The sequence below is a fragment of the Fundulus heteroclitus genome, chromosome 7 (genome assembly GCF_011125445.2).
Source record: "Fundulus heteroclitus isolate FHET01 chromosome 7, MU-UCD_Fhet_4.1, whole genome shotgun sequence".
NCBI lineage: Eukaryota > Metazoa > Chordata > Actinopteri > Cyprinodontiformes > Fundulidae > Fundulus > Fundulus heteroclitus.
In genome coordinates this window covers 36,604,917-36,627,136 of record NC_046367.1, presented here as the reverse complement: position 1 = coordinate 36,627,136, position 22,220 = coordinate 36,604,917, and the positions used below count along the sequence as shown (strand labels likewise).

Sequence of the window (22,220 nt, the reverse complement as noted above, 5' to 3'; positions counted from 1 at the left end):
GTGAATAATATATTCACCAATGTCTAAAGCTCTGATGCCTTCACAGAGAAGATGCAATTTTGGAGAGATTAAGTCACAAAAACTTGGACGTGTAGACCTGTATCTCACTATGTAATATTAGAAAAATCACATTATAATATAAACATTATCTTTTAATCTTACTTGTCAAAAGTTATCCCTCGAGCCCTGGCGTCAATAGTCCGTCGATTTAAACAAAAATACGCCGCCCAGTGCTGAGGTATCATTAGTGTGTTCAGCTTGAATCAGCAGGTTAGGGTAGCAGGTCGACCGCCCCAAGATGGCGGCCGGAATTCCTGCGCCGCGATAGTCAATGCGGGGCCTACTCTTATCGAAAAGTTGTATGCCAAACCGCCAATAAACTGAACAAGAAGAAGGAGGAGGAGGAGGAAAGCTCACGTTTTGGGAAAAGGTGTGTTGTGTCTCTTTAATAACTCCCTTAAATGGTGAATATTGATTAAATCCGGGAGCCGTATGAAAAAAACGCGGTGAAATTCGGCGAGTAGCCGAACGGTATCGACCCCAGAGTTCTTGATTCTCATCCTAGTTGTATGAACGAGGTAAGTAGTGCCACAACACGTGGCCTACTTTCTCCCGCATGCTCGGGTTAAAATACCAAAATACGACCTAAACGACACAATATTCCTGTAACTACGGCCTCCAAGGGTAAATGCTTATACAATTGTGTAATGAATCTTCTTTGGTGAACACAAAGAGATCTACTTATCAATAAATCGAATATGTTCCGGAGTTGGGGGATCTGTGAAGCTGCTTATCAGTCGCGAATCGCCCCATTTTGATTTAACAGAGAGAACACCGCTGTCCACGCAGATGTATGAAACAACCAGCTGTCCTGTCCACGATAAGCTGGAGATTGTCTCTGTTAAAATCGGGAGTCCAGTTAAAACAGTTGCTTCTCTTCCCCTCTCGTCACCGTCTTGCGCCGTCACATGGCTCAGCTGCGGCAGTCAATCTCCCTCTCCACTCGACACACACAAACACACATCCGCCTTGCTTATGGAGCCATATTTGCGCCTTTGTTTGAGCGCGCGCTAAAAAAAACTGTTTGTAGCGCGCTCAAATCTGATAAACTCAGTTTAACCAGCTGAATGAAGCTGACACCCACTGATCTCTATTATACACTGGATTGCCGAAAAACTGAAGTCACTGGCCGCCATCTTGCTACTCCCTACTCTCACAGAATCCCATAGGATTTGGTTGCAACAACAGGCAGTTTTCTGGCTGTGTGAAAACGTTTCATAGGTAATTCTACAGTCAGTGGATGTACTAACACTATCAACTACTAGGAAATTAGGTGCTGAAATATTTTACATGTTATTCATTTGTATATATGAATGAATAAATAAATAAATAACATGCAAAATATTTCAGCGCATGACTTTCTCAGTACTTGATAGTTTTAGTACATAACATAAAAGCATATAGCATTTGACATTTTAAAAGCCCCCCCCTGAACATTCGATGCTGTAGTGCACATATGGAGATATGTTATGAGACAAGGTCACTTTATTGTTGTTGTGCTTGGGAGAACTACTTTGCAGAATGGGTCTGTGGGGGTCGCTCAACATGAAGGCTTTTCTCTGTGAGGGCAGTAAACATGGTGAATGGCGAATTATTGAAGATTGTGCTTACGAACTACATTTATATATTTAATCGCAGCGATTATTATTATTATTGTTATAGTTGTGTTGGGAGCAAAATAAAAACTGGTCCCATGTGCGATTGCTGACTTGATGCTTGTATATAACATTCTGACCCGTCTGAAGTATTTAAAGCAAGGTTCAGGCCTTATATTAAAATTAGAAGAAAACCAGGCTATTTTTTTTTTCCTGTCCAAAAGTTACAGTTTGTCGGGTTACCGCTAGGGCTGCACAATTAATCGCATTTGCAATATAATCACAATTTAAAAAATTTAATTTCCAAATCGCAGAGGTCTGCAATTTTTGGCTTATAGAACAATTATTGAAACAGACCTTTAGTTGTTGGTAAAATGTTTAAAGTGGGTTTGCTTCCACATGGAAGGGAAGAGAGTTGTAGCAGTGAGATAATAAAATTTTATTATTTGTTTTAGACTTTATATAATCATACTGTTTTACCAGAAACTTTCAGGGATCTCCCCATAGCATTAAGTACCGGTCAATCAGTTTAATACATAGACTTGTTTGTTGGTTGCACTTTATGTTTAACAAAGATTGGTGTCCAAATCAATTAAAAGCTGTTATCTTGAATAATATTCTGATTAATAAAAACATTAAAAGTTCTTGTTTTAAATAGTACTTGTTTACAAACATCTTTATCTACAGGCCTTTTTATTGCTTGTGATTAATGCAGAGAAAAGTCAAAATCCAGTCACAATTTTGGTTGAAATATATCGTAGGCAGAATGCAATAATTTCTGCTCTGAGTTGAGACGCAGTGGGTCTTTTAGCAACTAATCTGCAAAGCGATTAAACAGATTGATTTGTTGTTTGTATATATTTAAAAATAGATGATAAATTAAACTGAAAATAAATATATAAATTAAATCGCAATATTAAGATGACAAATCACAATTAGATTATTTTCCAAAATCGTTCAGCCCTAGTTCCCACGGTGTCTTGTGTAAATGTCCTGAAAGCAAGGGGTGGGGGTGAGTCTGTGAGCGTGGGAGTTGCATCTGTTTGTGTCTTTTCCTACTTTTTCCTTCTTATCTGTCGCTTCATGCTTGCTCAGTATGAGGGATTGCAGCAAAGCCATAGACAATGCAGACGACTCTCCCTGTAGCTCTATGCTTCTCCAGGAGTGAATGCTGCTTGTCGGGACTTTGATGCAATCAACTGGTTTCCTTATATAGGACATTTTTGACCAATCTGTATAATCTGACCCAATCTGCATAATCTGATTGAATTTGACTTTATAAAGTGCCTTGAGATCACATGTTTCATGAATCGGCGCTATATAAATAAAATTGAATTGAATTATCTTTCACAGGGTGTATGTAAATATTGTGTATATAGGTCTTTGTTGTGCTTTTGTTTTTTGGTGGGGTTTGGTTGCCATTGGGTCTTAAACATCAACAATTGGGCTAGAGAGGCGGTAAAACGTGCACAGATTTATCAAACAATAACCCATAAAATAATTTGTTTTATTTTTGCAAAAAAACTCATAGTGATCTATCAAAGGAAACAGATTGGCATAAGGAGTGGAAGGTGGAAACTGGTTTTAGCCATGGCACCTCTAAGAGCGCAGGAATGGGATTCCTCTTTTCAGGAGCTTTCACTCCAGGATCACTGGAAATAAAACGCTTTGTTCCGAGAAGGTGTCTTTTAGCCAGGGCTGGTTTTGATAATTTTATTGTGACTTTTATCAATATCTATGCTCCAATTACTAATGCAGAGAAAAGGCGTTTTTTAGAAGAAATTGGGGAGAGGTTGGGGGATTGCGGGTCTGAGGACTACATTTTTATAGGAGAGGATTTTAATTGTACAGAAGACGATTCTTTAGATCGTAATCATCCAGAGCCGTATGTAGCAGCTCAGTGCGCGCACTCTGCGGCGGCTGGTCTCATCTCATAGCCTGGTTGACGTATGGAGGAGGATGCATGCAGGGAACCAGGCAGTACACGTGGTCTCACATAAAAGACCGGTTTTATTGTTTTAAACAACATTTTAATGTGTTTAAAACATGCCAGATTATACCAGTAGGTCTTACAGATCATTCTCTGGTTTTAGGTAATGTTTTTATTTTTAATATATTACCTAAAAGCCCTTACTGGCATTTTAACTCAGTTTTAACTTATGGTTGTAGTTTTAAGTAGACTGAGTTATTTTTGGATTGGTTTTAGACAGCGTGAGTTGACCTGTCTGCAAACGTGGTGGGACTAGGGTAAAGTTCAAATAAAACTGCTGTGTCAACAGCACACGCTAAATGTTACTCGTGACATCACCAGATCTATTAGGGATCTGGAGACAAATATAGTGAAGTTAGAACACTTGCTAAAGTCTCAGGATATCTGGCCCCAGCCAATCATCTCCATGCACAATGGCACTAGCAAGGACTAAAAATGTTTGTTTTTTTGGCTTCTTTTGTGCAGGGTGTCCTAAAAAGTCTTGAATTTATTAATTTATTTATACTAATTTTAGGCTTTGAAAGTCACAAACACACCTACGTTTTAAATACTGGCATTAGTTTGTTCATGGTTTGTAGTTCTGGCTTTGTTTTGGGGTTTGACGACACAGGTTCCAGACCAGTAGGGCCCACCTGCGTCATTCACCCAGCATGCATTGCCTAGGTGAAAAAATTACGAGCTCCACAGGTGAAAAATCTAAGAAAGGAAATACAAACTTTGAAATAAATCTGAGATTTTACGTGTCACAAACCAGAATTTTTAAGTTATAGGAAAATTACAACATATTTAGGCCAATTCCAAAGAATTATTTAAAAATAATTCCAAAAAGATGACATCAGCTACTCATCAGGATTAGGTTGACCAAGTACCCCACTCACACAATCCAATAGCCTCTAACGACAGTGATGGGCGGTTCACTGATTTGAATCTGACTTAGGAGGATGGGCCTCCAGGGACCATGGGCCACCAGAATGAACCCCTTGCATCTGACGTCACAGTCACGTGATCGGGGGTGCGCGCCTCCATCTTGGTGGGCAGGCTAGCCTGACAGCCCGTCTACTACCATGACAAAACGGGTGATTTAGAGCGTACTTTTAGTTAGTTTATTTTTGGAATCTAAGCAATGCCTACGACTTGTTGTGCTCCCGGTTGCATAGAGAGGCATTCCAAATCGTTGGATGTACATTTCTGTCGTTTACCGAAGGAGAAGGGACAAAGAAAGAAATGGATATTTTCAAAAGAGCGCAGGCAGACACTCCCAATGGACTGGGGGAGCTATCATTCTACGAGAGAATGTGCAGTCTACACTTCATCTCCGGTAAATTACAACTTAATTCTGCTCTATTCATTGTTCTACTTAAATAGCGGTGGAGTGGAGGTAGCTATCGTTACACGGGCCGGAGAAGCGGCCCGTGTAACGATCGCTACAGCCGCCGCCGCTGTCTGCTGCTCCAGACAGCGGCGGCTCTCCGGCCCATGAAGCGATCGCTACACGGGCCGGAGAGCCGCCGCTGTCTGGAGCAGCACCCGCTTCCTGCTGCTCCAGACAGCGGCGCTACACGGGCCGGAGAAGCGGCCGTGTAGCGCCGCTGTCTGAAGCAGCAGACAGCGGCGGCGGCTGTAGCGATCGTTACACGGGCCGCTTCTCCGGCCCGTGTAACGATCGCTACCTCCAATTAAGTTGTAATTTACCGGAGATGAAGTGTAGACTGCACATTCTCTCGTAGAATGATAGCTCCCCCAGTCCATTGGGAGTGTCTGCCTGCGCTCTTTTCATTGAAAATATCCATTTCTTTCTTTGTCCCTTCTCCTTCGGTAAACGACAGAAACGTACATCCAACGATTTGGAATGCCTCTCTGTGCAACCGGGAGCACAACAAGTCGTAGGCATTGTTTAGATTCCAAAAATAAACTAACTAAAAGTACGCTCTAAATCACCCGTTTTGTCATGTAGTAGACGGGCTGTCAGGCTAGCCTGCCCACCAAGATGGAGGCGCGCACCCCCGATCACGTGACTGTGACGTCAGATGCAAGGGGTCTATAGACAAAGACTCCCGGATAGATGTCAAAACATTTTCAGAAAATCTGAGCCAAAGTCCAGTTGCCTCAGATTTAATACCGTTTGCCTTTACTGAGGCCCTGATAACTGAGAAGTTGCACAAGTATTATGAAAACAATGTGTAATTTTCCTTCCACTTCACAGTTAAGCATTACTTATTGCTGGTCTGTTACATAAAATCCCAATAAAATATACTGTAGCTTGTGGTTGTTAAATGACAAAGTGTAAAAATAAAAATCCTTCCTTAAAGAACTGTTTTAGCCTCATCTTTGCTGTCTCTCTTTCAGGCATAAGATGAATGGCAATGGGCCTCCAGCTGCCAAGAAGCAGCGAGAGGAACAAAAATTGACATATGGAAAGAGAGCCGTGCTACGTGGTATGTAAAAAAACAAAGCTTTGAAATTAAATGTCTTTCTCATTTGGTATGCTAAAATGAGTTTGTCTGCAGACACCCACCCTGTGGCACGCAGGCTGCTCAGGATCATGGAGAAGAAGGAGACAAACCTCTGCTTCTCTGCTGATGTGAGGAAAAGCAAGGAGCTTCTCCGGCTGGCTGAGTTACTCGGTCCAAAGATATGCATTTTGAAGACTCATTGTGAAATCCTGGAGGTACACCAGAACCTCTTTTGTTACTTGGGGAACTTTGTTGAAACACTTAAACTCATGTGAGTTTTTTTGTGCTTTATCAGGATTTCACAGAAGAGTTCAGCCAGAAACTCAAAGAGGTGGCAGAGAAACACAACTTTCTTATATTTGAAGATCGCAAGTTTGCTGATATTGGAAATACAGTCAAGTATCAGTATGAGGGTGACTGATTTTTCACTGTTCTTGTTAATCACGAAAAGGTTTTCCAGTGTATAAAATATCTTCATAGTTGAGATGAATTTGTGTTTTGCTCTCCAGGCGGGTTTTTCCGGATCTCGTCTTGGTCACACATTGTCAACGCCCATGCTGTGTCAGGGCCCGGGGTCCTGAAGGGCCTGAGTGCTGTGGCGAAGCGTCGGAAGCACGGCTGTTTGGTCATTGCACAGATGAGCTCCAAAGGGTCTCTGGCTACTGGTGAATACACAGAAGCTGCGGTAAGCACATTTCCACTGCTTTCTTCATGTCATCATACATCTCTGAGGGTCTCCTGCAGCTCAGCATTTCTTCTCTCTGCAGGTGAAGATGGCAGAGGACCACTCACGCTTTGTGTTTGGGTTCATCTGTACGTCTAAGATAACTGAAAAACCAGAATTTATCCACCTGACCCCTGGTGTGCAGATACAGGCTGGAGGTAAACTTCATGTCGATCCATTACTTTTTTTTTTTTTGCTGTGGCAGAGCTGCCACAATCTGCATTTTTTGTGTAACATGCACTATGCTTTAAGTGTGCTGGTATGAAGATTTATTGGGGGTGGAAACAAATAATCAACTTGTCATTGTCTATTAACAGTACATTAGATTAAAATTTCTTCAACCCAATTGGAATGAATGGAAATTAAATTGCAGATAAGATGGCTAAGGAGGCATCAAAAATAGAACCATTGGTGTGATTAAGTAACCATTGGTGTGATTACTTAATTTCTGTCTTAAGTAAGACAGAAATTAAGAGTGTCATTAAATGAAGACTGAAGGAAACATGGTAAAAGCAATGAGAAGAAGAGAGGAAAGGAAGATGGTTTTATAGGATTCAATGGAAAGTCTGAGAAATGAGGAAAACAGAAAGGAACAGAAGAGAGGAACATTATTTCAAGATTTAAATTTGGACATACTGGCTTAAATGACACTATTCAAAATAGGGAAACATTTCAGTAGGGCTGGACGATGTAAAAAAAACCCACATTGATAAAGTAGAAATCGTATTGATTGATAAAAATATACATTTTAAGTGCAACCCTGGCTATTTTATGCTGTTGCTTAATGACATATTTTTAAATAAATGGATTCAAACTCAACCCTTTATTCAACCAACTTTTTACGAAACTGTAAGTGTTAAAGAAGAAGTCCGGTCAAAATCAGAATTCAAACTGCTGAAAGTACTTTAAATATAAAATTATTACATACTGTTCAATAAATGATAAGCTTTTTTAATTAATGGAAATTTTCATTTGAAGGTCCTTTTATTGGGGCCGCCATCTTGGTGAAGAACAGTACCAGCGGTATCGGCTGTAGAGCAAATCCCAATGCTGTATCTGTCCCCTTGTAAATAAATACCCATTTTCATCCGAAATGTTTTTTTTAACCCCTTAAACAAAGATAGACATGGTATTAAGCATTTAAATTTAAATGAATACTAATTTTACATTTTAGAGACATAAAAAGACAACAAATGAGCATTAAAGTACGGTTTATGGGTTGGGTTCTGCAATGTTATAAAATGAGTATAAAACTCATCTTTAGAACTAATCTCTGCTCAAAATGGTGATCTGCACCACCTAATCTACTTTCAGCAGTTATCAGTTATTGCAACTGTAAACTGCAGAAAATACGGGCAGAGCGGCTCTGAGTTTACTCTCTGCTCCTGTCAGGATGAGCTCCAGTGCGTTTTGATGCGGAGGGATATTTCAACGTCACTTAGTTTAGACCCCAAACAAGCCACTTCACTTTCAGAAACAAGCCCAAAAAAACTGCAACCCACAACTCATGAAATTTACAAGCGACTTTAGAAAAAATAAGACCAAAGTTGCATAAAATAAGTGGGTTTCGCCACAGTGGGCATACTTTCTAAGTGTGTCGTATCCCTCCGCCGCTCTGGTCAGGTAAACAAATGTCCTGGCAAATTCTACATTATAAAAAAGAAAAACCTACCGAAAAGTCTCGCTCTCATGTCATCTTGAAGATATTCTTCTTCGAAATGTTGGCTACAGACGACATGTTTTCTTTCTGCCCAGAAGTTTAATGGCAAATCTTCCCTCTTCAAGTTGGCAATCCAACATAAGAGCCCGTGGTGTCTCATGAATTGGAAAGGTTAAATAACAAATGTTTTTTTTTCACTTTTACCCGATATATTGGAACATCCAACTGCCATGCACATGGGCATTGTCACTTTAACAATAGCTCTCGCGAATTTCAATGGTGAAGTCTTCTCGAAATCCGAAGTAATTGTTGTTGATCGCAGTTGTGTACAATAGTTCCTATTGAATTAGCTTGTAGAGCGCAGTGCCTTACCGCTCAGAAACATCACAGGATGTGATGTCAGGCAGCCATTATTGCCCAAATATGGGCAATAATGGCTGCCCCCACTTGGTGATCGAGACGACAATTTATGCTTTTATTTTCTTATTGATTAACGCTAAATTCATTAAGTCACCACGAACGCATTAGTTTTAGGTATAGCTAATTTTAAAGAAAAAAAAGGACACGTTCTCTGAACTCTCTGAAGGCTAATGGAGCTTTCTTGGGTTCGTGATTGGTTGGGAGGATGGAATGACTGTAGTATTAACTTACATGATAGGCTAGAATGCACTGTTCTTTTATTGAACTTTTTATTGACCCCTATTTTTTATTTTGAACTATACGTCTATCGATCAATATATATCGTTATTGAATTATCGTCCAGCCCTATATTTCAGGTAGATGTGAATATTGGGGACAAGAAGAAACAGCAGAATATGTAGTGATGCAAGAAGTATGAAGCAAAAAGAAGTCTGGTTAGAAATCTTACTAACGAGAAAGTTAAATTTGACCTGGTGGATATTTTGCAGAAGAATTCAAAAAATGAATGTTATCAATTTGTATTGAAATATCTATTAATAACAGAACTAATTAGGAGGATTTAGTGTTTATGAATTGATATTTTATTCACCGTATATAGATATGTAAATATAAGCCTAATTTGAAATACATAGTGCCATTCTGACTCACTCTCCTCATCAGTTGGTGGCAGTAATGCATACAGAGAAGTCAAAGGAAGAACTCGGAGGTCTCCGCGCCTCATGGCGCGTACAGGTACGTGTCAGACTGTAAACTTCTCGGAGGCAAGAAGTCTTTACATTGAACTGTTTTATATGTGACACCGATTTCGATACACTGAGCTGCTCCAAGCAGGCAGTCACCAGGACGCAGCATCACAGTCCCAAAAAATGTAGGCAACAGTACGCTCAACTATGATGGGTAAAATATCCGCTGAGAGTCAACGCGGAGTCCACCAAGCTCACAGTATGCACACAGTACGCTTGAGTATGTGGGAGCCTTTAGGCAGCCTGCACACAGAGTACGCCCTAGCAACAATAAATCTAGTAAGTTAATTCAATATAAAAGTTTATTTTGGCCTTATGTTAGAAACACAGCTCTCTATCTGACAATGACGGATAGAGAGCTGTGGACGTGGAGGGGTGGGGGATATTACACACTTGGGAGTATTAGATGAGTATAAAACTCATCTTTAGAACCAATCTCCCTTCTCAAAATGGTGATCTGCACCGCCTATTTATTGCAACCGTAAACTGCAGAAAATACGGGCAGAAAATCGTTCTGAGTTTACTCTCTGCTCCTGTCAGGATGAGCTCCAGTGCGTTATGAGGCAGAGGGATATTTCAACGTCACTTAGTTTTGACCCCAAACAAGCCACTTCAATTTCAGAAACAAGCCCAAAAAAACTGTGACTTTAGAAAACATGAGACCAAAGTTGCATAAAATAAGTGGGCTTCGCAACAGTGAGCATTCTTTCCAAGTGTGTCATATCACTCCGTCTCTGGTCGGGTAAACAAATGTCCCGGCAAATTCTACATTATAAAAAAGAAAAACCTACCGAAAAGTCTCGCTCTCATGTCATCTTGAAGATATTCTTCTTCGAAATGTTGGCTACAGACGACATGTTTTCTTTCTGGCCAGAAGTTTGATGGCAAATCTTCCCTCTTCAAGTTGGCAATCCAACAAAAGAGCCTGTGGTGTCTAATGAATTGGAAAGGTGAAATAACTAATGTTTTTTTCACTTTTACCCGATGTATTGGAACATCCAACTGCCATGCACGTGGGCATTGTCACTTTAACAATAGCTCTCACCAATTTCAACGGTGAAGTCCTGGTGTGCCTTATTTCTAGACAAAGACAGACAAGGACACGTTGATTCACTGTGCACCTTATGGTCCAAAATAATTCTGTAATGTTGGACGCAACATGATGCGGTCCAACGGAGTCCGGTGTGGGATTATTTTTTCACTGCTTAATGCGGATACAAAATGCTCCTTATGTGGTTCTGTTTTAAACATAAACACTCAGAAGTTTAAGATGTCAGATTAATAGCTCCCATTCACCCAGGCTGCCTGGCAAGCAGAGTCAGTCTCTCAACCAAAACTCACTGATCTGCTCAGAAGGCCAGGATGTGAGACAGACAGGCAGAGAGCATTACGCAAAATTTTTAAAATTGTAACGTGATAGAAAAAGACATAATGCCAATAAGCTGATGGTGAGGTTTTTCGTGGAGATTATTAGTGTTTCATATATTTTATTCGCTCAAAAAATTTTTGCGTTTTTTTGGGCTTGTTTCTCAAAGTGAAGTCGCTTATTTGGGCTCTAAAATAAGTGACGATAAACAGGAGTTATAAAGAGACCTGTTTGCACTTTGAGTATAAGCAGCTGAAATATCCCTCTGCCTCGTAACGCGATGAAGCGCATCCTGCTCTAGACTGACATAGGAGGTGACGGACGGTAGTAAAGTCAGAGGGAGCAGCTCTGCCCGTATGTTCTGCAGTTTACGATTGCAATAGCCTGTAATAACTGCTTAAAGTAGATTATGCGGTGCAGATCACCATTTTGAGCAGAGATTGGCTCTTACACGCTGATAACTTTGCAGAAACCCGACCCATAAACCATACTTATTAGGGTTCCAAGCCCTTTTATTTATATATATATATATATATATATATATATATATATATATATATATATATATATATATATATATATATATTAGGGCTGGGCAACGATTAAAATATTTAATCGCGATTAATTAGGGCGATTAATTGCATTGTATTTACAAACTCCAAGAAGGAATTCAAAAGTAGTGTAAAGAGCCCTTTTATTTTAATGTTCTGCTGCCATATGAACAAAAGTGTTGTAACATTTGTAGCACTTATCAGTAACACATATTTAGTGTAAAGCTCAACTTAAACATGTAAAACAAAAAATAGCAATAATAATAAATTAAAGCTTATTGCCACTGACAGGGAATTCTCTTTATGGGGAAAAAATCTACCAAAAACAGGCAATTTCTGAGGTAACAGCAGGGAGCAGCATTACCATTTTATGTTCAATACCAAAGTTTAACTTGGCAGTGGTTACAACTAACTTGTTTCTGTCATATTCGATGCTGGAAGAACTTTAAACTGAAATGCTTGCTAACTCGATATGCTTGCGTTTATTTGACGTTGACACGCGGTTTTTTGTTGTTGCTTTCTCGCGTGCATATAGTGAATGGCAGGGGAAAAACAGGCAAAAACACATGGATACTTTGAAACGAGAAGCGACTTCACCGACGGCGTTGATGCAGACCCCCCCCGCTCCGCTCCGCACAAAACTTGTTCCGTTCGCCAACTCACCCCCTCGCCTAAGCAAATTCCTGCGGGAAACACCGCCTTCCGCATGTCGGCTTTGTTTTTTTCCGGCCAGTACCTTTCTTACTCTGAATCCGAGGTTTGGCTGACAGCGAGGTTATTGGCGCATTATCGCCACCTACTGTTCTGATTCAAACCCCTACACCGCAGCAACAGAGCTTCACAAAATAAAAGCATGTGAGCAACATGCGTTAACGCGCGTTAAAGAAAATATCGCCGTTAATAGTCCAATGAGTTAACGTGAAATTAACGCGTTAACTTGCCCAGCCCTAATATATATATATATATATATATATATACGCACACACACACATACATACAGTCATGGCCAAAAGTATTGAGAATGACACAAATATTATATTTTCACATGATCTGCTGCCCTCTGGTTTTCATGTGTGTATGTCAGATGTTGTCATCACATACGTACAGAAATGCAATTGCAATAATATTATGAGTAACAAAAGCTTTTAATGACAGAATGAGTTAATGCAGCAAGTCAATATTTGCAGTGTTCACCCCTCTTTTTCAGGACCTCTGCAATTCTCCCTGGCATGCTCTCAATCAACTTCTGGACCAAATCCTGACTGATAGCGGTCCATTTTTGCACAATCAATGCTTGCATTTTGTCAGAATTCCTAGGTTTTCGTTTTTCCACCCGTCTCTTGATGATTGACCACAGCTTTTCAATGGGATTAAGATCAGGGGAGTTTCCAGGCCATGGACCCAAAATCTCTATGTTTTGTTCCCTTAGCCAGTTAGATATCACCTTTGCTTTATGGCAAGGTGCTCCATCATGCTGGAAAAGGCATTGTTCATCACCAAACTGCTCTTGGACGGTTGGGAGACGTTGCTCTCGTAGGATATTTTGGTACCATTCTTTATTCATGGCTGTGTTTTTAGGTGAGACTGTGAGAGAGCCGACTCCCTTGGCTGAGAAGCAACCCCACACATGAATGGTTTTAGGATGCTTTACAGTTGGCATGAGACAAGACTGGTGGTAGCGCTCACCTCGTCTTCTCCAAACAAGCTGTTTTTCAGATGTCCCAAACAATTGGAAAGGGGATTCATCAGAGAAAATGACTTTAGCCCAGTCCTCAGCAGTCCACTCCCTGTACCTTTTGCAGAATATCAGTCTGTCCCTGATGTTTTTCCTGGAGAGAAGTGGCTTCTTTGCTGCCCTTCTTGAGATCAGGCCTTGCTCCAAGAGTCTCCGCCTCACAATGCGTGCAGATGCACTCACACTAGTGGCCTGCAAGCCCGTCGGGACCCAACGGGCCCCGACACAATATGCAAATTCGGGCCGGGTACAGGCCTTTAATTCAATGAACAGCACGGGCTCGAGTAAGGCTCGGGCTTGACACAGATAAAGTTGGTTTTATGTATTCATGATTTTTCAGTTAGGTCAGGTCAGAAAAACATTCACGTGCACAGCTTTTTCTTTCTCTTTTTTTTTTTGGAAGCAGACGCTACGCAACACGTCACAATGTAGTAAAACGAGTGCACATTCTCTCAACATGCAAAACATTTTGCGATGACCCCTTTAGGGCTCCGTACTTCTGTTCCGGTCAGTCAATAAAGATGGACAAACTGAAAAGTCAGCTAGCCAGAGGTGAGCTATTGAAAATTCCCAATACGGGAGGGAAAATCTCTTTATGGGAGCACTTCGACCTCATAGCTAACAAGGAGCTCATGTGTGCTGCTCATTTGTCTACTCCCGTGGCGCATAGATTTACCGATGTCATATATCCTGGCTGTCCGTTACATGCTGCTTTTGCGACAATGACATCCCGTTTTTCGACATTGAGGTCTAATTAAATACATAAATGCTTGTCTTTTTAAGGGTTAATCGTGTGTTAAAAGTATTACTTGTTTAATTGTTCGAGTCGGCTTTCTAAGAAACTATTAAGCGACCGAAGTGTCGGGAAACAGTCATGTCTAAATAGCGAACCCTTTTAGTCGGGCTCGGGTTTGAGCTCATTAATAGCTTAATTTGTCGGGCCGGGTCGGGTTAGGGCCTGATTGCCAGGGGGCCGGGCCGGGCCGGGCCTGAAATTTTAGGCCCGTGCAGACCTCTAACTCAAACCTGCCTGCTGCCATTCCTGAGCAAGCTCTGCACTGCTGGTAGCCCAATCCTGCAGCTGAAACACTTTTAAGAGACGGTCCTGGCGCTTGCTGGTCTTTCTTGGGCGCCCTGGAGCCTTTTTTGCAACAATGGAACCTCTCTCCTTGAAGTTCTTGATGATGCGATAGATTGTTGACTGAGGTGCAATCTTTCTAGCTGCGAATCTCTTTCTGGTTAGGCCATTTTTGTGCAGTGCAATGATGACTGCACGTGTTTCTTTAGAGATAACCATGGTTCACAGAAGAGAAACAATGATGCCAAGCACCAGCCTCTTTTTAAAGTGTCCAGTGGTGTCATTCTTACTTAATCATGACAGATTGATCTCCAGCCCTGTCTTCATCACCACCCACACCTGGGTTAATGGAGCAATCACTGAAACGATGTTAGGTGGTCCTTTTAAGGCAGGGCTGCAATGACGTTGAAATGTGTTTTGGGGGATAAAGTTCATTTTCTAGGCAAATATTGACTTTGCAATTAATTGCTGTTACGCTGATCACTCCTTATAACATTCTGGAGTATATGCAAATTGCCATTATAAAAACTGAAGCAGTAGACTTTGTAAATATTAACATTTAAATCATTCTCAATACTTTTGGCCATGACTATATATATATATATATATATATATATATATATATATATATATATATATATATATATATATATATATATATATATATATATATTGGGGCTGGGCAAGTTAACGCGTTAATTTCGCGTTAACTCATTAGACTATTAACGGCGATATTTTCTTTAACGCGCGTTAACGCATGTTGCTCACATGCTTTTATTTTGTGAAACTCTGTTGCTGCGGTGTAGGGGTTTGAATCAGAACAGTAGGTGGCGATAATGCGCCAATAACCTCGCTGTCAGCCCAGCCTCGGATTCAGAGTAAGAAAGGTGCTGGCCGGAAAAAAACAAAGCCGACATGCGGAAGGCGTTGCTTCCCGCAGGAATAGCGTACCGCGCACGTGACGTCACCGTCTCAAGAGCAACGCCCCTTTTGGGGCATACAGGTAGAGAACGCCCGTAGCAACCAGCTATTACACGCACAACAGAACCAGCGATATGACCAACTTTATAGCCGTTAAACTTTCCCAAGACGATGTCCCAGGCGCACGGATTACTGGTCGCACTGTGGAAGAACACACCAACCTTCAGCTCAAACGATGGCTTGAGTGTCGAGGGCTTAAAAACCGGAAAACGGGCCGAGTTGATCGAACGGTAAGCTTTGTTTTTTTTTCCTGCGCGGCGTTGATTGGCATCGTATGACGTTTTTTTTGTTTGTAATCACCGTCCAGGAATCGGTATATGTTTAATGTTTGTCTTATTTGAAATGTTTTTGAGTAAGCTATCCTGGTAGCAGGCTATCATGTTAGCGCCTGCTACCATGATAGCCTATATGCTATCATGGTAGCAGGCGCTTCATTATTAACATGTCGGCCACCAAAATACTCCTACCTGTTCACTACTTGATGTCGCTGGAATTGGGTCAGGATGTTCTTCGGTTGGGCCCTTTCCTCCAACAAAATGCTTGCTACATATGTACGGGAATTTGGTAACTTTTTCCGGGTTGAACTGTTGTGTAGGCTGACCGCACCGGCGTACCCAGCGCACACATTTCTCCTTGGCAGTCTTGAAGAAAACATCCTTCATATGTGGCCGATCAGCGTACCTCGAGTCGCTGTTGCCCGTTCCATAGCAACAATGTTTAAAAACCATGGTCTTAGATTTGGAAAAAGCAGTCATTTACCGAGTAAAACCAAGGGTAACGCACGTCTCTTTTACAGCGAAACAGCGACGGACTATGCAAGCTTGCCCTACTGCGTACCACGTGATGTGACGTTACGTTTCTAAAAATAGCTCGCTCGCGGTACGCTATTTGCTTAGGCGAGGCGGTGAGTTGGCGAACGGAACAAGTTTTGTGCGGAGCGGAGCGGGGTCTGCATCGACGCCGTCGGTGAAGTCGCTTCTCGTTTCAAAGTATCCATGTGTTTTTGCCTGTTTTTCCCTGCCATTCACTATATGCACGCAAGAAAGCAACAACAAAAAAACGCGTGTCAACGTCAAATAAACGCAAGCAACGCAAGCATATCGAGTTAGCAAGCATTTCAGTTTAAAGTTCTTATATATATATATATATATATATATATATATATATATATATATATATATATATATATATATATATATATATATATATATATATATATATATATATTAGGGCTGGGCAAGTTAACGCGTTAATTTCGCGTTAACTCATTAGACTATTAACGGCGATATTTTCTTTAACGCGCATTAACGCATGTTGCTCACATGCTTTTATTTTGTGAAGGTCTGTTGCTGCGGTGTAGGGGTTTGAATCAGAACAGTAGGTGGCGATAATGCGCCAATAACTTCGCTGTCAGCCAAGCCTCGGATTCAGAGTAAGAAAGATGATGGCCGGAAAAAAACAAAGCCGACATGCGGAAGGCGTAGCCTCGTGAGACCATCCTGATCTCGCGAGGTTTCAAGGTTTCACTCGCAGATCAGTCTGGATACTCTCCGTTAAAGAAAATTTGGAGCCGTTCACCAAACGAACGTCCAATCAGCGTTGGCTTTGAGGCGGGTTGAGGTGTGACGCAACGGGAAGCGCGTCAGTTCAGTCTAAAGAACATGGCGGCTTCAGCCGATGAAACTAGCGTTAGCGTGGCTATCGAGCAAGTTTTATCGGAATTACAGAGTATTTCTTTGCTGAGCTAACGAGCCTTTACCTGCAGCAGCAAGAGTAGCTTGGCTTGTGGTTGTGTTTTCGTCGTCGCTCGTAACAGAGCGACGACGAGTCTGATTGGTTCATTTGGCCCGTCTATCACCAACATAGGCCAATCAGCTAACCAGTATTTTCGCCCCTTCCCAAAATTACTTCAACGGAAGGTTTCCAGATGGATATGCGGAGCAAATCTATCTGGCGGAGTCAGGTTACGGAAGGCGGTGTTTCCCGCAGGAATTTGCTTAGGCGAGGCGGTGAGTTGGCAAACGGAACATGTTTTGTGCGGAGCGGAGTCTGCTTAGACGCCGTCGGTGAAGTCGCTTCTCGCTTCAAAGTATCCATGTGTTTTTGCCTGTTTTTCCCTGCCATTCACTATATGCACGCAAGAAAGCAACAACAAAAAAACGCGTGTCAACGTCAAATAAACGCAAGCATATCGAGTTAGCAAGCATTTCAGTTTAAAGTTCTTCCAGCATGGAATATGACAGAAACAAGTTAGTTGTAACCACTGCCAAGTTAAACTTTGGTATTGAACATAAAATGGTAATGCTGCTCCCTGCTGTTACCTCAGAAATTGCCTGTTTTTGGTAGATTTTTTCCCAATTAAGAGAATTCCCTGTCAGTGGCAATAAGCTTTAATTTATTATTATTGCTATTTTTTGTTTTACATGTTTAAGTTGAGCTTTACACTAAATATGTGTTACTGATAAGTGCTACAAATGTTACAACACTTTTGTTCATATGGCAGCAGAACATTAAAATAAAAGTGCTCTTTACACTACTTTTGAATTCATTCTTGGAGTTTGTAAATACAATGCGATTAATCAGGGCGATTAATCGCGATTAAATATTTTAATCGTTGCCCAGCCCTAATATATATATATGTGTATATATATATATATATATGTGTGTGTGTGTGTGGGGGTGGGGTGTGTGTGTGGGGTGGGTATATATATATATATATATATATATATATATAGATCAGAGAGAGAGAGAGATAGAGAGATAGATAGAGAGAGATAGAGATAGATATAGGGATGTGAGATGTGTATATAGATATATGTGTAGAGATCTATATATCTATAGATATAGATATAGAATGTAGAGAGAGAGAGAGGGTAGAGAGATAGAGAAGAGAGAAGATAGAGATGGGTGAGAGGATCTAGAGAGAGAGAGAGAGAGAGAGAGAGAGAGAGAGAGAGATATAGATAGAGAGGGATAGATGTAGAGAGGAGAGAGGAGAGGGATAGGTAGAGATATATGTAGAGAGAGAGAGAGAGATCTCTAGAGAGAGAGAGGAGAGAGAGATAGATAGAGATATATCTCTAGGTGTATATAGAGGGGTGAGAATAGGGGGGATAGAGAATATGGGGGGAAGAGAGTAGAAGAGATAATAGATATATAATATCTATAGATATAGAGATCTCTCTCTGTGTCTCTCTCTCTCTAGGTCTCTCTCTATATCTCTATATATAGATATATGTATATATGGTATATATGTATATATAATATGTGTTATCTCTATATATGTATATAGATATATATCTCTATCTATCTATATATATGTATATATGTATGTCTGTCTATATATATATGTATATATCTGTCTGTATGTATGTAGTATATATATATATATATATATATATATATATATATATATATATATGTATATATATATATATATATATATATATATATATATATGTATATATGTATGTGTGTGTATATATATATATATATATATGTGTATATATGTATGTGTGTATATATATATATATATATGTATATATGTATGTATATATATATATATATGTATGTATGTGTATGTATGTATGTGTATATATATGTATGTGTGTGTATATATATGTATATACCTTCCTCCAGTCAGAGGCGCTGCAGCCTCCACACCACACAGAGCGACAGCTAGTCAGAATGCTCTCTACGGGTCTTCTGTAGAAGGTCCTGAGGATGGGCGGGGACAGGTGGGCTCTCCTCATCCTCCACAGTAAGTGCAAGCGCTTCTGTGCCCTCCTCACCAGTGACGTGGTGTTCACAGACCAGCTGAGGTTGTCTGTGATGTGCACCCCGAAGAATAAATTTGCCTTTTGAAAAGAATTTATAACAGGTATTACTTTCCCACATCTCTATCAAAATGTTTTTATTGGTTTGGTGTAATATAATCATAAATATGTTTTCATTTGTGGTGAGCAGAAAATTATCAACTTAAATACATGCTTGAGCACTTTGTGTGTAATTAAGTTCTGATTTAATTAAATTAAAATTTATAGTGAATTTATAAGAAATAAGTAAACTTTATTAATCTAATTTATTGAATGGGTCTGTATATATTACTTTATTACTACTAATAGATTTTATAGCACTATGTTGCCTCATTTTCTTGTCAGTGTAAAGCCTGAAATACTTTTAGTTGGGTATTTTGTTCCTTAACAACCACTACTGACTAATTGTCTTGATAAATAGTTGATAAATATGATATATTTTTTTGCATTAAAAATGTGACTGTCCAAATGTAAACTCCTCTGTTAAAGGGTTAGTATTTCTACTAATGTTTGACCTCCTTTCTGCTCTTTGTGGACAGTATTAATAAACGGAACATATTTATAACTCAAACCTTAAAAGCAAATCGCTTTTCAATGGCACAACTTCATTTCTGCTGCCCTCTTCTTAACAATAGGGGCCTTAAACTTTGAAATGTGAGCGCAAGCTTTGAGGTTTCAGGTATTTTGGTTAATAAGCTATAAATAGTAGGGTTTAACACTGCTGTGATGCTACAATAAAATTACAGCTTTAATGACACTTTTTAACACAAGGGGGTGCTGTTGCTTCAGAAATGCTTTGGCGAGCCTTTCATTAATCCCTCTTGCTCATTCACAACTATTCTGATTTTCCTGTGTGTGTGTGTGTGTGTGTGTGTGTGTGTGTGTGTGTGTGTGTGTGTGTGTGTGTGTGTGTGTGTGTGTGTGTGTGTGTGTGTGTGTGTGTGTCCATGTGTGTCCATGTCCGTCCAGGAGATGCGTTTGGCCAACAGTACACAACCCCAGAAGAGGTGATCAACAAAGGATCAGACGTCATCATTGTGGGGCGAGGCATTTTGGAGGCAACCGATAAGCTCGAAGCTGCTGAGTCATACAGAAAGTCTGGTTGGGAAGCTTATGAACGGAAAGTGGGTCTGAAGGGACAATCCAGCCAGTAGATGTTAGTAACTGGAGGTGGTGTCAGTTTACATGCCCAACTGTCCAATCAAAACCCTTCCTGGTGTTATAGATATAATTTCTTCTTGGAAAAATCTGACATGAATAATTTTTTATTAATTATAATAATTAATTAATACATTTTTTTTGTGATGCAAGACAGTCACGTTATAAAGTCATCCCTCAACTTTGCGTTTTGTCAAAGCAGGAATTCAAAAGTGCGGAGAGGTCAAAGATCCGCCATTTTGTGGCCAATGTGGATTTCCAGTTTTCTTTTAGACTAACCTGTGCAGGCTGTGATGGCAGTAGACATCTTGAAACCACCTGGAAACAAACAACATAAATGGCTTACTCCATCAAAGGAGTTTTTAGTATTGTTTTTATATTTATGTATTTCAGTATTTGCTGTTGGAACCCTGCCATCTCTCTGCTTCAAGTAAGGCCTGTTTTAGCTGCTGGATTTAACTGTCTCACCTCAGATTTTTAAGTAGAGCCTCTGCTAGCCGCTGGATTTACCTGCCTTTATCTGTGCCTCGAGTTAGCCTCTGCCAGCTGCTGGGTTTCCTGCCATCTTCATCCTCCTGCTCCAGCTTGGTTACAGACTCTGGTTCACTTAATTACTACCCATCCTTCTTTCAATAAATTTTCTAAGCTAAGCTTCATGTGTGGCATGTGTTCGGGTTCATATAACAAATTGTGACGTTGACTAGCAATGTAATTGTAATGACATGCTTTTGTTTTTTTGTTGGTCCTTGCACCCACTCATGAAACCTTGAGTTTAATTGTGTTTTCCCTTGATTGTATTTTCCATCTAAAGGTGTTTTATGACAGTTTTGTGGCATGAAATTGTTTCTTATGTTGAATAAAGACAATTTGGTTTATTGGTGTACTGTGGATGCATTTTTACCATCCATTCTTGGGAAAACAGCTTAAAATGATCTCTCTCATGACATGAGCTGATTCAATAAATGAGATCTGTTTTTCCTGGAATTTAAGGTTCCTTCACATCCAGATACCCTACTGGAAAGAACTCAAGTGTTTTGCAGGATTTGATAACCATGGAAAAAAAACTTTGTGGTAGTGCTTTACTTACTAGGTCTAATTTCCTTAAATATATGAATTTTATTTGCAAAAATATACAACCAGAGTGGCCTTTCACATTTATTATAAGCAGTGTGTAAACCAGTGAGATGGTTGTACTATGGAGCTGTGTGTATGGCCAGATGATTGTTTTCCTTTCTAAAATGTTGGCACCAAGTCCAAGAACCTGGTTCAACAATGTTTTGCTTATTCGGTGCTGAAAACCAGATTTTTAGGAGGCTGTTGCTTAATCAAGAGCAAACACAAATTAGTTTTTAGTGACGTGTAAAACTTGAGCCTTTATCTTTCTGTGAAAAAAAAAAAATACTTCAGTGATAAAACCAAAGTCAGATTCAAGATTTTTTATTTATGGATACAGGTTTATTTATTAATATAGAGAAGTGAAAACAAAATGCATACCACCCATTTGTAGAGAATCTAAAGAAGACGCCTAAGGGGCATGTTTACTCGCTAATTCTCTAAGTGAAAGCCCATTAAGTCAAAGGTTAGACTGGACGGCACGATTTGCAGCAGACATGCAGATCTCTCACTGACCAGCTGTCTTGTGGGTGTCCTGTTCAACCTCTCCTCTCGACTGACTAATTAGAACTGCTTTTACAAACCGTTAACACTGTTAATTTAAGCATAGATTTAATTTTCTTTGCATCCATATAGTTACAACTTATCAAACCCCACAAAAATTGCAAAGTATTTCTTGAGGGGATTTAACAAAAAAGCCAAAGCCTCTTTACGTCATTAATTCAAGTCTTCAACTTCTGATGTTCTGTTATAGGAACATTCAGCCAGTCGGCTTTTT

General features: G+C 40.1%; 1 protein-coding gene across 1 annotated transcript; it reads left to right on the top strand.

The window, feature by feature from the left end:
- Window positions 1–284: 284 nt before the first annotated feature.
- LOC118556187 (uridine 5'-monophosphate synthase-like) lies at window positions 285–21,204 on the top strand. Its single transcript, XM_036139574.1, has 8 exons — window positions 285–430; window positions 5,992–6,080; window positions 6,153–6,313; window positions 6,394–6,511; window positions 6,608–6,783; window positions 6,866–6,980; window positions 9,563–9,634; window positions 20,141–21,204. The coding sequence occupies exons 2-8, from the start codon at window positions 5,999–6,001 to the stop codon at window positions 20,323–20,325; spliced, it is 909 nt and encodes a 302-aa protein (XP_035995467.1). The 5' UTR covers window positions 285–430; window positions 5,992–5,998; the 3' UTR covers window positions 20,326–21,204.
- Window positions 21,205–22,220: the final 1,016 nt, after the last annotated feature.

Bases quoted from the DNA above. Each gene is read 5' to 3' on its own strand.
- LOC118556187 (XM_036139574.1), top strand. From the start codon at position 5,999: ATGAATGGCAATGGGCCTCCAGCTGCCAAGAAGCAGCGAGAGGAACAA. The intron at 6,314-6,393 runs GTACACCAGAAC...GTGCTTTATCAG, and splicing joins CTCATTGTGAAATCCTGGAG to GATTTCACAGAAGAGTTCAG. The intron at 6,512-6,607 runs GTGACTGATTTT...TTTGCTCTCCAG, and splicing joins AGTCAAGTATCAGTATGAGG to GCGGGTTTTTCCGGATCTCG.